This window comes from Mucor mucedo (genome assembly GCF_025094135.1).
Source record: "Mucor mucedo strain NRRL 3635 chromosome Unknown EV154scaffold_77, whole genome shotgun sequence".
NCBI lineage: Eukaryota > Fungi > Mucoromycota > Mucoromycetes > Mucorales > Mucoraceae > Mucor > Mucor mucedo.
In genome coordinates this window covers 175,166-190,317 of record NW_026252361.1, presented here as the reverse complement: position 1 = coordinate 190,317, position 15,152 = coordinate 175,166, and the positions used below count along the sequence as shown (strand labels likewise).

The 15,152-nt window shown below is 35.7% G+C and overlaps 5 protein-coding genes across 5 annotated transcripts; 3 read left to right on the top strand and 2 right to left on the bottom strand.

Annotated features, from left to right (window-relative positions):
* Positions 1-938: 938 nt before the first annotated feature.
* Positions 939-1,654, top strand: EV154DRAFT_592892 (S-adenosyl-L-methionine-dependent methyltransferase; the record flags this gene model as incomplete). Its single annotated transcript, XM_051606933.1, has 2 exons — positions 939-1,348; positions 1,373-1,654. The coding sequence occupies exons 1-2, from the start codon at positions 1,010-1,012 to the stop codon at positions 1,652-1,654; spliced, it is 621 nt and encodes a 206-aa protein (XP_051455412.1). The 5' UTR covers positions 939-1,009.
* Positions 1,655-2,563: 909 nt separating this feature from the next.
* EV154DRAFT_516229 (acyl-CoA N-acyltransferase) lies at positions 2,564-4,984 on the top strand. The gene is made up of 8 exons (XM_051602352.1): positions 2,564-2,656; positions 2,709-2,824; positions 2,895-3,007; positions 3,077-3,158; positions 3,219-3,977; positions 4,009-4,160; positions 4,214-4,451; positions 4,510-4,984. The coding sequence occupies exons 2-8, from the start codon at positions 2,737-2,739 to the stop codon at positions 4,797-4,799; spliced, it is 1,722 nt and encodes a 573-aa protein (XP_051455411.1). The 5' UTR covers positions 2,564-2,656; positions 2,709-2,736; the 3' UTR covers positions 4,800-4,984.
* A 997-nt stretch (positions 4,985-5,981) lies between these two features.
* On the bottom strand, positions 5,982-7,733 carry EV154DRAFT_468133 (uncharacterized protein; the record flags this gene model as incomplete). Its single annotated transcript, XM_051597790.1, has 3 exons — positions 7,317-7,733; positions 6,726-7,234; positions 5,982-6,666 (listed from the first exon to the last, which is right to left on the bottom strand). The coding sequence occupies exons 1-3, from the start codon at positions 7,479-7,481 to the stop codon at positions 5,982-5,984; spliced, it is 1,359 nt and encodes a 452-aa protein (XP_051455410.1). The 5' UTR covers positions 7,482-7,733.
* A 3,173-nt stretch (positions 7,734-10,906) lies between these two features.
* EV154DRAFT_516222 (uncharacterized protein) lies at positions 10,907-12,285 on the top strand. Its single transcript, XM_051602351.1, has one exon. It carries the CDS (start codon positions 10,947-10,949, stop codon positions 12,189-12,191), a length of 1,245 nt encoding a protein of 414 aa, XP_051455409.1. The 5' UTR covers positions 10,907-10,946; the 3' UTR covers positions 12,192-12,285.
* On the bottom strand, positions 12,286-13,642 carry EV154DRAFT_516220 (uncharacterized protein). Its single transcript, XM_051602350.1, has 2 exons — positions 12,610-13,642; positions 12,286-12,550 (listed from the first exon to the last, which is right to left on the bottom strand). The coding sequence occupies exons 1-2, from the start codon at positions 13,619-13,621 to the stop codon at positions 12,342-12,344; spliced, it is 1,221 nt and encodes a 406-aa protein (XP_051455408.1). The 5' UTR covers positions 13,622-13,642; the 3' UTR covers positions 12,286-12,341.
* Between the last annotated feature and the right edge of the window lie 1,510 nt (positions 13,643-15,152).

The window sequence follows — 15,152 nt, the reverse complement described above, 5'->3', positions numbered from 1 at the left end:
ATCCCTATAGTCCTTCTACTCTCCTACTAGTCCTAGCTATTCACCTACCAGTCTAGCTACTCTCTACTAGCCCCAGTTACAGTCCCACTAGTCCTAGTTATAGTCCTACCTCGCCTAGCTACAGTCCTACCTCACCTAGTTATTCTCCCACTAGCCCTAGTTATTCTCCAACAAGTCCTAGTTACTCACCTACTAGTCCCAGTTACAGTCCTACTAGCCCAAGCTACAGTCCTACTAGTCCAAGTTATAGTCCTACTAGCCCAAGCTACAGTCCTACTAGCCCAAGTTACAGTCCTACTAGTCCAAGTTACAGTCCTACATCACCTAGTTACTCACCTACTAGTCCAAGCTATTCACCTACCAGTCCTAGTTACTCACCTACTAGTCCTAGTTATAGCCCGACTAGTCCAAGTTATAGCCCTACATCCCCAGTTATAGTCCTACATCACCAAGCTTAGCCCTACTCCCCAAGTTATAGTCCTACAGTCCTAGTTATAGTCCTACTTCTCCCAACTCTGGTCTGCTAATGGCAATAACAAAAACAAGAAATAAGCTACTTGATATGTCCGCAATAATTATACTTTCTGAAAAGAACAAAAAATACCCCTCCACCCCTCCTCATATCACAAAAAAAATATATATTTAGTTCATGTTATTCTTTATTAATCCGGGTGTATAATTAAACAAAGCAGTGTTAGTTTTTATATTGAATAAAAAACCCTTCATGTTAAAATATAAAGGTTTTAATGTGGCATATTATTATTTCCTTGTGTTGGGACCTCATTGATTCAATCTCAAAAAAGGTAAGTTCATACAAAAAAAAAAAAAAAAGTCTCGAAAGGTGGACACTGTAATAGTATAAGCTCATTCCCGGCTGAGAGGAATCGTGATCTGTAGATTGTAATTGAACCAGAAATGAGGAATCCTCTTAAAACCGTAGGTTTGGTAAATCTAAATTTATAGCATATTTATCTCCTTTTGGTTTACTTTAACTTTTACTTTTTGTAACATGGCTAACAGTACATGGGAAAAAAAGATATCTTCCATGATAAACGAGTCAAAGGATTGCGTTGCCGACAACACTTGTCAGATTGAGGATATGACTATCTATCTTCATCCAAATGTGTACTCTCCTAAATATTTTCCAGAGTCAAAATGGTTTGGGAAAAACTTGCGTAGTGTCGTTGAAGGGACAAAGACTTTTCTGGAAGTTGGTCTTGGATCTGGAATTATTTCGCTCTATATGGCTCGACTTGGGTTAGAAGTTACTGGTGTTGATATTAACCCTGATGCTGTTGAAACCACAAAAAAGAATTTTGAAATTAATCATCAGAAAGGACACTTTGAAGTAAGTGATTATTCGCTGCTTTAGGATCAAAAAAGTTTGATACTGTATTCTGGAATCATCCGTGGCAATGAAAAGACATTTGATCCTGGATACAAGCTGGTGGAGAGATATATTGCTGAGGGTGGCAATCATCTTACAGAAAACGGATCTTTATTATTGGGTTCATGCTGTTATGCTAATATTGATATGTTGAAAGAAATTGGGGCCAAACACCACTATGATGCACAAATTAAGGTCACTGGAAAGGAAACTATTGGTGATAATGTTGAAGAAACCTATTATATAATTGAGTATGTTAAAAAGTAAGCAGACAAGCTTTTAATAAACCACTTGTGTGTTTGTTTTACAATGACTTTATGTCTATTTTTATGTTGTATATTATTTCTTTATTTTATGATTTTATGAGACACAAAGAACCACAATGATACTATAATCGACCCCACCATATTTAAAAGCATGGCGTATCAGTGACAACTTTACATACGCAGGTACGAATATTTGGGTGATTGTTATCGCCAATGAAATATAAAAGGCACCAATTTTAATCTTTTTCTTACTATTATTGTTCTTAATTACAACTATAAAAAACTAAACAATGCTTCTCCACATTAACAATTCCATGTTCTCTTCTTTTTCAGTGGGATCAAGCCTGATAAACTTTATCGGCGCTCAAGGGTCCTGCTGCAAGAAATACGTTTAAGTGGTAGGAAATTCTAATGATGATCCGCCATGTATACGTTACAGCCAGGCGGGAGGGCTGTTTGGCAAGGTGTTTGTGTACAACTTTGGTGATATATAGCGGGTGGCTGACATGAGAAGATAAACAATGCTCCTCCACATTATTGTGGGGGAAGTCGTTGCTTCATGACTCTTTCTTTTTCGGCCGGATTAAACCTGATGAGACTCTATCGATGGTCGGTGGTTGGCTATTCTTACCCCGTGAATTACAGCCAAGGCAGGAAATAGACTAGTTGTAAAGAATCGGTTTAATGTACAAATATGGTGAACCTCAAGAGACACAAGATAAAACCAACTAGATTTTACTAGGATTAGCTGTTTTAAAAAAAGATATATTTATAAATAAAGTTAAATTTTTCAGTGAGTTCATTTGTCAAGATATAAGCCATGGTTCGCCATATGTTACACCGGAGATGATTGGTGTGACTTCCCGTTTTTAATCCATTGGGAAAAGGGAGGGGTGGTATACCCTTCTCTCTTTTCTACAAATACCACAAAGGTTAGGTCTGATCGATGGCGACAAATGATCTGAAGACAACAATGAGCAAACGCCAGCGTCCTCAAGTTGACGTAAGAATGATTTATGAAAATGTCTAGATTTAAGTTGATTTATATTAACTAGTTATACGATGCAATAGTATACTTTAGGCATGTGTTTTTATTGTGATGGGGTCTATGACTTTGATACTGAAGGAAGAAAACATGAACTGTTAAAGTGCTTTGATTGTCATCGAAACGGTCGGTAGGAAAAATACAATAGCACTTACAAGTAGACATCATATTCATCCTTTTTCTTTCCTTAATATAGCCCATACTTTATGTTCAGGATTTGAAAAAACTTCAGCAGAAATCGTGCAGACATATGATTGGCAATGTAACGACTGTAAAAGTTGCCTTGTTTGTCAATCAAAGAATGACGAGGTATGACAAATTTTATTTTTTCTCCTTCCCTTTTACTAATTTTCCTATATTATTATTATTTTTGAATAGGACAAAATTGTGTTTTGTAATCACTGCGACAGAGGATTTCATACATTTTGCATTGATCCACCTTTGAAAAAAGTACCCGAAGGTAATACGTTATTTGACAGGTTTCTTTTTGATCTTACTGAAACCTCCTCAAATGTTTTAGATAATTGGTATTGCAACCTTTGCTCCAGTATGCCCTCACCGCCTTCTTCTTTACCTTCACCTAAATTAATATCATTAGTCGACACGACAAACAATTACAGCCTTAGAAGATCCCCAACCCATACCGCAAAGTTCATTGAAAGCGCCAAAATGACTAGACAGCATAAATCATCATCGGTACCAGCAGCAGCAGCAACAACAACAAAATTAACAACATCATCATCGACAACATCAACAAAAACATCAACATCAACAAGTAGCAAACGAAAATCGAATAACCATACCGCACAGGATGAAAATAAGGATCAGTCACCCACCATAAAAAAAATACGCATGACAGTCACTGATCCTATTCTGATTAAACGTAAAAGAGGGAGACCAAAAGGCTCTTTATCTGATGGAGAGGACGAAGAGGAATTTTTTAAGACTTTCGGTAATAAATTATCAAAATCCGAAGCTGACACAAAACGCGGCACACCAAATGAGTCGGACAAAATCAAATTTGAAAAGGCAAAGAGCAAATCAGCGCCATTGACACCTGCATCTATCACTGAAATCCCAAAAATTACACAAATTGCATTTAATCATTATTTGATCGACACCTGGTATGTTGCGCCATATCCCGAAGAATACAGCCAAAATCCAACTCTCTACATATGTGAGTTCTGTATGAAATACATGAAAAGCCAGTATATATCAGATCGACATCAACTTAAATGTAAAGCACAGTATCCTCCTGGTGATGAAATCTACAGAGATGGTAACATTTCAATATTCGAAGTCGATGGCAGAAAAAAACAAAATTTACTGTCAAAATTTATGTTTATTGGCAAAAATGTTTCTGGACCACAAAACTCTTTATTACGACGTGGAACCATTTTTATTCTATATTATGACTGAAGTAGATGATCGTGGATGTCACTTTGTAGGATATTTTTCAAAGGTAGTGTACACAGACATTTTTGTCATTTTACAATACTAACCTTTTCTATACAGGAAAAACGTTCTGCTATGAATTACAACGTATCATGTATTTTGACAATGCCGATATATCAAAGAAAGGGCTATGGCCAATTCTTAATAGATTTCAGTTATTTATTGTCCAAAAAGGAAAGCAAAACTGGCTCACCCGAAAGACCATTATCAGATCTGGGTTTACTTAGTTATCGAAGCTATTGGAAAAATGTCTTATACCGTGAACTAGAGAATCAAGAAAGTCCTATTAGTATAGAAGGTAAGGTGTACTATTGAAAGAAAAGAGAGGTAGTGTCTTTAAGCTAAACGGATTGTAGAATTAAGCAATAGGACAAGTTTGACTCCAGACGACATTATCTCCACATTACAAACAAACAACATGATCAAATACGATAAAGTGACCGCACAATACTCATTGATTTTGGACGTTAAAACTATCAAAGCGCATCTCAGTAATATTGAAAAAAAGAACTATTCGCGTGTAGATCCTGACAAGTTGACTTGGACTCCATTTGTACTTTCAAGAGATCGTCTAGCGGTGTTATTAGGTCAAACAAAATCTACCATTAAAAACATCGACGAGTCAACAGATGTTGATGTAGTTTAAAGACACACCGCACACATTCTTAATTATTGCACATTCCAATTACCAGCATCTATTACTCTTCTCCTCCATCCCACTTGTATATACATGTATACTTTTGCATCTCAAATCATATCCCCCACTCTTTACATTCTCTAAAATAAAGCATTGTACCCTCATTTCTAGAGCCCTTGGTTTACCTAACCAAATTTTCCGTCTATTTTATTGTAGTTGATCTCTTGGTTTCAATATAACATTAATGTCTGTACATTCGTCAATACAGGAAAAGGCATGCTTTTTCATAAAACGCTTCAAATGTTATGTTTACGTACTTTTTTATGAAATGCTTCTTATACCATGTTTACGTGCTTGTTTCTCTACCACAGACCGATTATACTTACGGACATATTTCAAGACAAGCTTACGTAAGCACAAAGTTATGAAATGACACGGGTGTTAAAAAGACAGAACTTACAGTTTTCACACTTTTAATTCAGAAAATGTTAATTTTTTTTCAGACGAATCAAAATTTACTTTCAGACATTGACTTACCTTTTTTGGACAAAATAAATAAATAATCAGACAAATGAAATTTAGTTTTCGGATAATTTGTTAAGTTACTCTAAGGTTTACCTGTAAAATCTTTAAGCCGTCGACTCACCGGAGTAAGCTGAGGCAACCACATTGGAGGTGGCGGTTTGTCGTTTGAAGACAGTGGGGCGGTCATTACCATTCCAAATAGAATGGGCAATGGTGAACATGTTCTTGCTTGCCATCACATCTCGATTCCAATAAATATTGCAAGTTATGCACTTCAATACTTGATGAATCTTTTTTGTATGGTCATCTTGACTAACTTTGAGATTTTCTAAATTGGGTTGGAGACAGCAGTTGCAGATCTATGGAAAATCGATTTCAGCTGAAAGCACAATACGTAAATTATGTGTCGTTTTTCCTACTAACCTTCGATGTCTTAAACTCATTGATATCTACAAGCAATAGTTCTCCAATCCTTTCTCTTATTTTTAACTGACTATATATCTTGTTAGATATTCCATGTCGCAGACCTTTAAACTTGACATGATCTTTGTTTTTCAGTCCGTCACCAAAGATAACCAGAGGCATCTTGTTGTTGTTTCCCACTTCAAAACATGCTTTATTTTTTTTGCTGCAAGTTACAAATATAATAGTTAGAGTTTACTGAATTTATGATGACAAAAGAAAAGTGCATATGTACCTTTTTGATTTAGGCGTAGTGATGAGTATTCTTTCTTTAGGATTAGTACGAGGTCTGCGATTTTTTTTTCTTCTTTTTCTGTTCTTCCTTGTTTTTTTTCTCTTGTCTTTATTATACTTTTTCCCCCCATTTATCAAAATATTAACACTTTCTTGAATGACTTTTTGGGAACTTAGGTAGTTCAACCACTTAACTTTGGCAGTTTCAAAGTCGTAGAAATCAAATAAAGTATTCATATGCTGCGACATATAAGTTATATACAAAACAAATTGCTCCACAGACGCAGTTTTAGGTGAAGGAATGTCTGTTTCAATTTTTTCAATACCCAGTCTATGTTTGTGCTTCTGTTGCTCTTTCATTCGTGTTACATTTCCACCCATATTGTAATACTCAGATGAGGACAATCGGCGTATGTCACTACCACCGTGATAAGAGACAAACGGGTCCCGTCTTCCTGGATCTACAGTACACGGATGAAAGTGCTTGTTGACCTCTTCGCTTGAAAGATCATGTAACTCTAGACGGATGTTCTCTTCTGGTGAGGATGGAAGAACTTTTCTAGCAAAAAGAACTCTGCAAGTGTAGCCATCAGTATATATTCCGTTGAGAAACATTTTTTCTTTTTGCTCAGGCAATGCTTGAAGATTTTCATAGCTATATTTATATATTAGTTGCTAGTTCGATTCATAGATATATGTAATAGTAGGGCATACTTCTGAATACCCAGCCTCTTAAAGTCAAACATTTGATAGAAGCATCTTTGTTGATGATCGAAAGAGGATTCATTAGGTTGCTTATTCTGCTTAGCATCTGGAAAAATTCCACTTAGGTTCTGGGAATCAATCTTTATGAACCGCCAGTGTAATGAAGGATTTGGAAATAGACTAAAACGTCTTGGAAGTGGAGACTTCATCGAATCAATTTTGTCATTTTGAGTAGCTTGGGAGTTGTATATACCATCGTATTTTTCAAGGATATACCGTAAAGCCGGTAAAATCTTGAAGGGTTCATTGTTCAAGCTTTCTTTAGATAGCGGTAGCGTAGAAATGCGATTCTTCACCTCTAAAATCAAAGGATTTAGAAAACTTGTGAGATTGTTACCCACATCCGGATCAAAAAAGGCGAGAATATCAGCAGGTATAGAAGATAGCTGGGGATGTGTAAATACTTGATCATATACATGATTATACACTAATTTCTTGATACAGCCGACTTTCTCATTCTAGTTTATTTAAATTTAGTAAAATAAATTGAGAAACTGCATATATATTGAGGCGTTTTTTTTTTATATATCTCGTACTTACCGCATATTTTATCTTTAATGCATAGATAAAGTAATTACATATGATATTTTCAAAGTTTTCAATATAATAATTATTGTACGTTGTTGCGACAGTCTCGCATGCAGTTGATAGAGATTGTCCATAATTTTTTAATCCATTTTCCGGAACAAACAAGTTACCATTCATAGTGGCGGATAGTTCAGCGAAAGAGCTTGTAAGTTGAGCCACATCTAAATTCTGACCTGCAGGTCGTTCCTTTTTCTTGTCTTTGTACGCCTGTAGAATTGGCCTTACTTCATTTGAGCTACCCCTAATGACCCTTGTAATAGTATACCAAAAATTTTGTTCAAAGAAGTCATTTGTCAACTTGGTTGGGTGTTGCAGAATAAAAAAGTTAACAAATAGTTGGGCTTTGAATAAGACTTCACGGATAAAACTTGATATGTCTTTGATCTTTTTTAATGAGCTGGTTTTGTTTTGAGTATTATTGCAGAAAGTATCAAATGGAACAGACAGAGTATATCTTTGATAGTTTGGTCCAAGTTTGATTTGTAAAAGTTCTGATATATTTAGATTATAGTTTTTGCATTGACGACTTCGCGCAGAATTGTGACCCTCCTCTTGGCATGAGCTACATTTACTACTGGAGGATGATGCTGCTGAAGTGCTAGCTTGGCGACTTATCTTTGTACTCCTTTTTGCAATTATTATATTAGGAGAGTCTTTTCTCTTGATAGCTTTATATACAAAAATAAGCTTGTGATACATTGGAAATGCATAAAATGTTTCTTTTCTCTTACATGTTCTCTTGGGGGTTTGAGTGGTTGAGCTTTCCTTCGCACTATCAGATTTGACCTTTTCCAGCTTTGCACGTTTCTTGAGGATAATAAACTTCTCCACCTCGGGGTAAATAGGTGTACGTGGCATTAGTTAATTGAAAAAGAAGTAAAATGAGTTCAAGACAACTTTTTTTTCAATCAAGTTCAAAACAACGTGCCACAAAGCTTAAACCTGATAAATTTTTTAAATTGCAATGCTGACCTACATCACCTTTGTTTGTGTCCTGCAATTTTTTTTATTGGCGCAATCAAATAATGTTGACTGTAATGAAAGGAGTAGAGATGTTCCTATTGAACATTTATATGTTCCATAAATATCTTCCTAAGATACTTGTATAAGAGAATTATAATTGTTTTGACCAAAAATTGGGTTAAAGTGTTTGTAAATAGTAGGCAACATGTTTTTTGGAAAGACTGGGCATTTAAACATTATCTAACATTGATGCCTCATAAGATTTATAATGTGACAGTATGTTTAAAGCTTGTAGAAAACAGACTATCTTTGTTTTCAGCCCTCAGGTTCGAGATTCTTACTCGTGTATGATCGTAAAATAAAATAAACAGAAAAAATCTCGTTAACGTATAATTATAAGTAATTTTCTCATATTCAATTTTGTCATAGCGAAGGTAGATGTTTAGATCGATTGAGTCTTTCTCTTATTCTATCTGAATATATATATATATTTACGTCTGTCTGAATTTTTTTTGTACTGCTGTCTGAAATATATTTTTGTTCATCTGAAAACATTTTTAGGTTTATCTGAAAATAAGTTTCCCTTGTCTGAATTTAAAGTGCTAATACTGTAATCAATATAGTCTAAGCCATCGTCAAACTATGAAGTTTGATTGCTTTTAAATAATCAAAGGGACCTTCAAAAAAACACGAGGGCTTTCGCTAGATACTTGCAAGTGACCAGCACTAGCAAATACACTTCGCAAAATCCTTCCATCCACCAACCAAGCCATTATATCGAAGTGGTATATAACGTCAAAGGCTAAGCAGTCCAACATTCCACAACCCCCCCCCCCCCTGCTGACTATGTTATTTAATTTTTCATTTTCATTAATTTTAAAAAAAGGGATGGCAACTTGAGAGAGTAGTCTCCATTCTGTTAACTACCTTCCGTTCAATAAAGAACGAAAAAATAGTATCCGCAATAACTGTTACTATGACCAGTAATGTAGCATACTTCCAGAGCCTCCGAAACTCAAAACTTTGTTTAACCCAGAGGATGGAAATAGCAAGCTACCAAAGGTAACTTAATTTTATACCCACTACAGGTACAGCACTTAAAAAGCACCACTAAGTCTGGAGACCTTCCCTAACGTAAAAATTGTATTGAATGATGAAACATTCTAGTATGTAGAAATAATTAACGTCAAGTGCAGATCTTCTCTGTTGCTATAAAGAAAAACAAAACAAATTTTCCTAAACCATTCTTTTTTATACCCTGGAGAAATTTTTTTACCAATAAATTTTTGGACCGTTTAATAAAAGTCGTAAAAAGAAGTCACTAGCATAGCTAATTTTCAGTCACAAATTAGACATTAATCCTTTTTGGGTAAAAGAAACTCTCAATTCAAATATCTTTACATAGATAATTCATTTGTATTCACATTGATTCAATGTTTGCTATAAAGTAAATTTGTTTTAATTATATTCTTTTTTGTAGATGCCTCGATAGAGCTTCGAAGCAATAATACAAAAAATGGTGAACTGCGGAAGTTAAATCCACTAGAGTAACCAAGGTAACTGGTTCATCACTTTTTCATTTAGATTGTCAATACATAAAACGTTGGTTGATAGTTTAGTAAAGGAGGGTATTAGTTTCACAAGGGTAACTTAAAGCTTACGACGATAAAGGGAAATTTGTAATGTTGAATAGAATCCAAATCTATAAAATAGACCCTTCTCAAAAGGTGACCATTTCTGCCACTTGCATAGATGTTACACAGACGGTGCCTTCTTCCCAATTATATAGCGTCGTTGAAAGCTGATACCATCCTCTGAGAGGTTTTATCGTCCAAAATGTTATCATGCATTTATATTGACATGCAACAGCAGTATTAAAGGGTCCGGTTTCAATTTCGAAATAGTTTACTGTCTGATATATTGGTGACGATTTAGAATATAAGCTATTTTGCAAATCCTGAAGTGGCAAAACCAAGGCGGTAATGTGCTTTTTTTGCTGGGTTAGAAAGTGGAGTAACGCAGTCATTTTTGGCATTGGAAGTGTTAGCTATGCACTGTGGATATGAACTTGCTTTGCCCAAAACCAACAGGAAAGTAATATTGCGGCTCATTATTTTGATCACTTTTCCTAGATTGAGATAAACATAACTCAGCCAGTCAAATGACTTTAAGGGATCGAGCGGTAATCCATGTTTGGATTCTGTGCATAGTATGTATTCTTTGTGCAAAAGTATACATAATGAAAATATATAATTATCGAAAAAAAAAAATGAAAGACTTGCACTATATAATGATGTTTCTCCATTGTTTGTTTAGTTGATGCAGACACACACATTTACTGTTTCCAGCCACAATTCGATTGGCTCATGATAATGAATCTATTTGGATTCCCCAGATTCTTTTTAGTTCGAGCAGCGATTAGCCAAGTTTTTCGATTGAGAGACATTTCGTTGAACGGGATCTGGGAATTACGTCAAATAGTTCTCTTTTTTATTTTCCCAATTATCTCATTGGTCTACATTAGGTAATTATTTATATTTTAAGAGAGGGATCATTTTTTTTCTAAAATTTTCGTTTTCTTTTTAACTTTTTCACTCCTTTATATTCTCTTCATTAGTCATGCCATGGTCTCAAGTAATAAAGCAGACAGTGAAACAAAGCAGTAATTGGGTCAAGAAGAACAAGCGACTGGTTATCAATTTGATAAAGCTGGCTATTATTACCGCCATCCTTGCCGGCATCACTTTCTTTGGATTGTGTAGATTAGAAGTGAATGCCCATGTGTATGTTCGAAGCTGGTTCTCACCACCACAGCCACTCGTAGTTGAGCCACTTTCCAAATGCTTTGATAACCTACCTCTAGACAGCCCTTACCACCAAGGAAATCAAAAATTCAGTGCTAATTTTGTTCCTGGCTTGCCCGTTTGGGAAGCACATACTTGTTATGATTTTGCCGCTTTATTTAAACCACAAAGATACCCTCATGAAGGTCAAAAAACATTTCATACATATTGGTCTTCCAACTTGACCGACACATTTGAGGAAAAGCAAGTAGCAACTCTACGTTCTTTCTCGGCAACACAGAATTCCAACCACTCATTAATCGTTTGGATCCCGGAACAAGATGAACACGAATTAACATCTTCAGAGTCTTGGAAATACCTTAGCAATGCCCAGCAAGATAAATCTCGAATTACTTATAAACTTGTCAAACCCAAAGAATTGACAAAAGATACACCTTTAGAAGAGTTTGTGGATACCTGGAGATCTCTTGTTGAGCAAGGAAACGACGGTAAAGGAAAAGACGATTTATTGAGGATGCTTGTTCTCTACCGCTATGGTGGAGTCTGGTTTGATTTGGACACAATGTTTGTTAGAGACTTATCACCCTTATTTGAGCATGAATGGATTGCTCAAGGTAGCTGTTCGACTGGGATGTTTGGAAACCCTTTTACCGGTGCATTGTTTCATTTCAACAAGCAATCACCATATGTTTGTGAAATATTAGAAGGCGCCACTGATTTATTTAAAGCTAGAATACAACAAGAAAATGGAGAGACATCCATACAGAAGCGTTATTTGGTCAAGGGTCCTGAAATCTTTGGATCCAAGTTATATTATAGAATTTATAGAAGAGTGTTGCATCATGGAATTAAGCCTTGGTCTATCCTCCCTTGGTGTTTTACTGATCCATCACAATGTAAAAGATCAAACTCTTTACCAAGCTTATTTTCAAACTCTAATTTTGATGAAAAACGAGTGCGACAAACATTTGCATATCACTGGAGAGACAAATGGTCTGCCACTCCCGGTACAATCTTTAAGTTTTTAGACTCAATGCATAACAAAAAGACAAACTGGTAATCCCTTTCTTATTTCTTTATATTTATTTCCCTCTTGTACAATATCCCCTTTCTATTTCCCTTTCCCCAATTAATAAAGAACTTTAAAAAAAAATTTATTCCGCCGAAACATGATGATAGACTCTGTTTTACTTAGCCTGTCGTGTAACATTTACGCAGTTTTAAACATTTTCGTCATAATCTCTGGGTTACAGTGAACCATCATGGCAGCATCGTGAGACTCTTTTACAGCCTTCTGACCTCTAGGAATCATTTCTTCGTAGTAGTCTGAGAGAGCTTTTTCATTAGACTTTGTGTTATGATAATATTCCCCGAGTTGTACGGCTAATTTAGCTGCATCTACAATAGCATGGTTACCGCCTAAAATACCGTTAATATCATCAATTTTTTAATATTTAAAAACTATAATCTTATTTTACCTTCTCCCTTAAACATCGTCATGGGGTGAGCAGAGTCGCCAATCAATACAACGCGATGCGCAGCGGTCAGCTCAGCAGTAGGACTTCTTTCACGAATGACAAGCGGGGTTACCTTTGTATCTTGCGGTGTGTCTAAAATTAATTGCCTAAACGGAGAATCAGCAGGGAATCCATTTCGAGCCCAAGCCTTCATCAGCTCCAAACAAGCTGTGTTATCATCTTCAAATTTGGGGATAACGCCTTCAGGGTCGTATCTGGAGAGTGACCAAAACACTTGATAAGGTGTGTCAGCACGCGATCGATCGATATCATGAATAGAACAAAACATATTAAATGTCTTGTGTTTGATGTCATCATCCTCCATTTGTTGACCGTTAAGCACACAGAGATGAGTAGGCTCCTTGGAGATCTTGTTCCATTCTTCTTCCGTAGCCCATCGCAAGACGCCAAATGCACGTACATCAAGAATGTTTGTTAATTCATCAAATTTCTCGGGGCCTAATAATTGGCGGGCAATAGGAGACATGACACCATCAGCGCCTACAAGTATGCTGCCAGTTGCCTGAGTACCATCTTGAAAGAATACAGTCACTTCATTCGAATCTTCTTGGTAATGATCCACCTTCTTGTTCCAATGGACGTGTTCCTGGACTTGACTTAACAGCCAATTTCTGAAACGAGACCGATGAACACGATAGGACGTACCGGGCTTAGAAGTGTTGGACATACCCACTGCGCCTGTGTTTGCGTGAATGAAACTAAAGGACATACCACCGTCTTTACTTTCTTGGTTGACAGACACCTTTTGAGAAAAGTTTTCAAATTCTTTCTCGGGGACGCATTGTTTCAAGGCTTCCAAGGCAAAATGAATTGAGATAGACCAGCCCTGTGCGCGAGCATCAAAACTTGCTTCACGTTCATAAATTTCAAAAGGGATGCCTTGTTTCTTGAGTGAGTTTGCAAGTGTGAGACCAGAAAGACCTGCGCCGACAATAATGATCTTGTTGGACATCTGAAGTAGTTTTTTGATTTTAAATCTGAAATAGTTTTCATCATCTTCCCCTCCCCTTTTTATATACACTTTTTTTTTTGTGGATCGAATAATTTGGATCGCTTTTTTTTTTCGATCAAGCGGATTGAGCGCCGACCTTGCACGGCATGTTGTTTGTCCGAGATTCACAAGAGTTGTCAAGAAAAATTACACGCATCAGATTTAGATAAATAGTAGTAGTCTCATATATGGTTGAAATGATTTAAATAATTTATTCGAGATGTCTTTTCACACCTTGTTTAGTTTCCATAGTAGATAAAATCCTGATCTGACAAGTGACTAACGGCACATTATTTGTCCGCTCTTGTCCATAATAGGGTGCATGTAGTTTATTACACCTGTTCTGAATGGCTCATTTCTTAACTTGAACTACTTGAAAATGAAAGCTTGCCGAGTGACAAATAATCAAAGGATGAAGCAAAGTCCTCTTGTATTTTAGATAATCCGTAAAATAGTATAATCGTGTACACTTTTATACTGACTATAATAATTTTCTATTAATTGACATTGTCCTTATTCTTCTTCAAGAAGTTAATCACATAAGCTAAGGTACACCTAACCCTTCTGACTCGGTATCTATCAAGCTTATTTTATATTCTCTGCGTCTTTTTTATAGTCACAGGATCTTCTTTCCTTACATACTTTTTGGGTAAAGTCTTTATGTTGGTCTAAAAAAACTTTACGTCCCATATCATTTTAACTTATTTTCAAGATTCACGGAATGATCTATTTGATTTTTCATAAGATATGATCACTATTTATACATGCTACTACTGATTATTGAAAGGTCTAGAACTAATTCTATAAATGTTTGGGGCTACTTGCAGATGTTTCCATTATTAGTAAAGGCTCAAACAGTATAAATGAGTGATTAAATAATCAATTGTTTCATCCTAACATAATCCAGTTTTTGTTTATAAACTCTCGTTCACACACTTTTTTTTCTCCTTTTTCTTTTCCTTAACATACTTACTTTTCTCTCTCTCTCTTTTTATAAATGAAAGCAATTGATATGATTAAAAGGTTAGTTTATAATGACTTTTGTTTTTTCAAGAAACACTAAATTATTTGTTCTCTCTTTTTTTTAAGAGAAAGATACATTGCGATTCTTGCAATATTACGGCTACGGCTAGTCTTTGCTATAGGATGGCGATCTCCTTGGCTGGGTTCTAGAGGTTTAGATACTCAGTTGATGAGTGTGCTGTAAATGGTTGTGCCCAGACTGGCCTGCCGGTCTTGGCCAAGAGTGTTGTAAGTCATATAATTTCTTTAAAAGAGACCGTAGAAAAATTAAAAAGGATATAGGTGTGAACACTGTCTTTGGTCGGACAACGCGATAACAATCGCGTAGTCTTTAAAAAAGACCTTTGAAAATTCAGGGAGGTCTAAACATCTCCCTGAAAGAGGTTAACCAGGTTAGTTTTTGAATGCTAAAACATTTAATTACAAATTTTAAAAAAAAGAATACGTTTTTTAAAAGTCTTTTAAACTT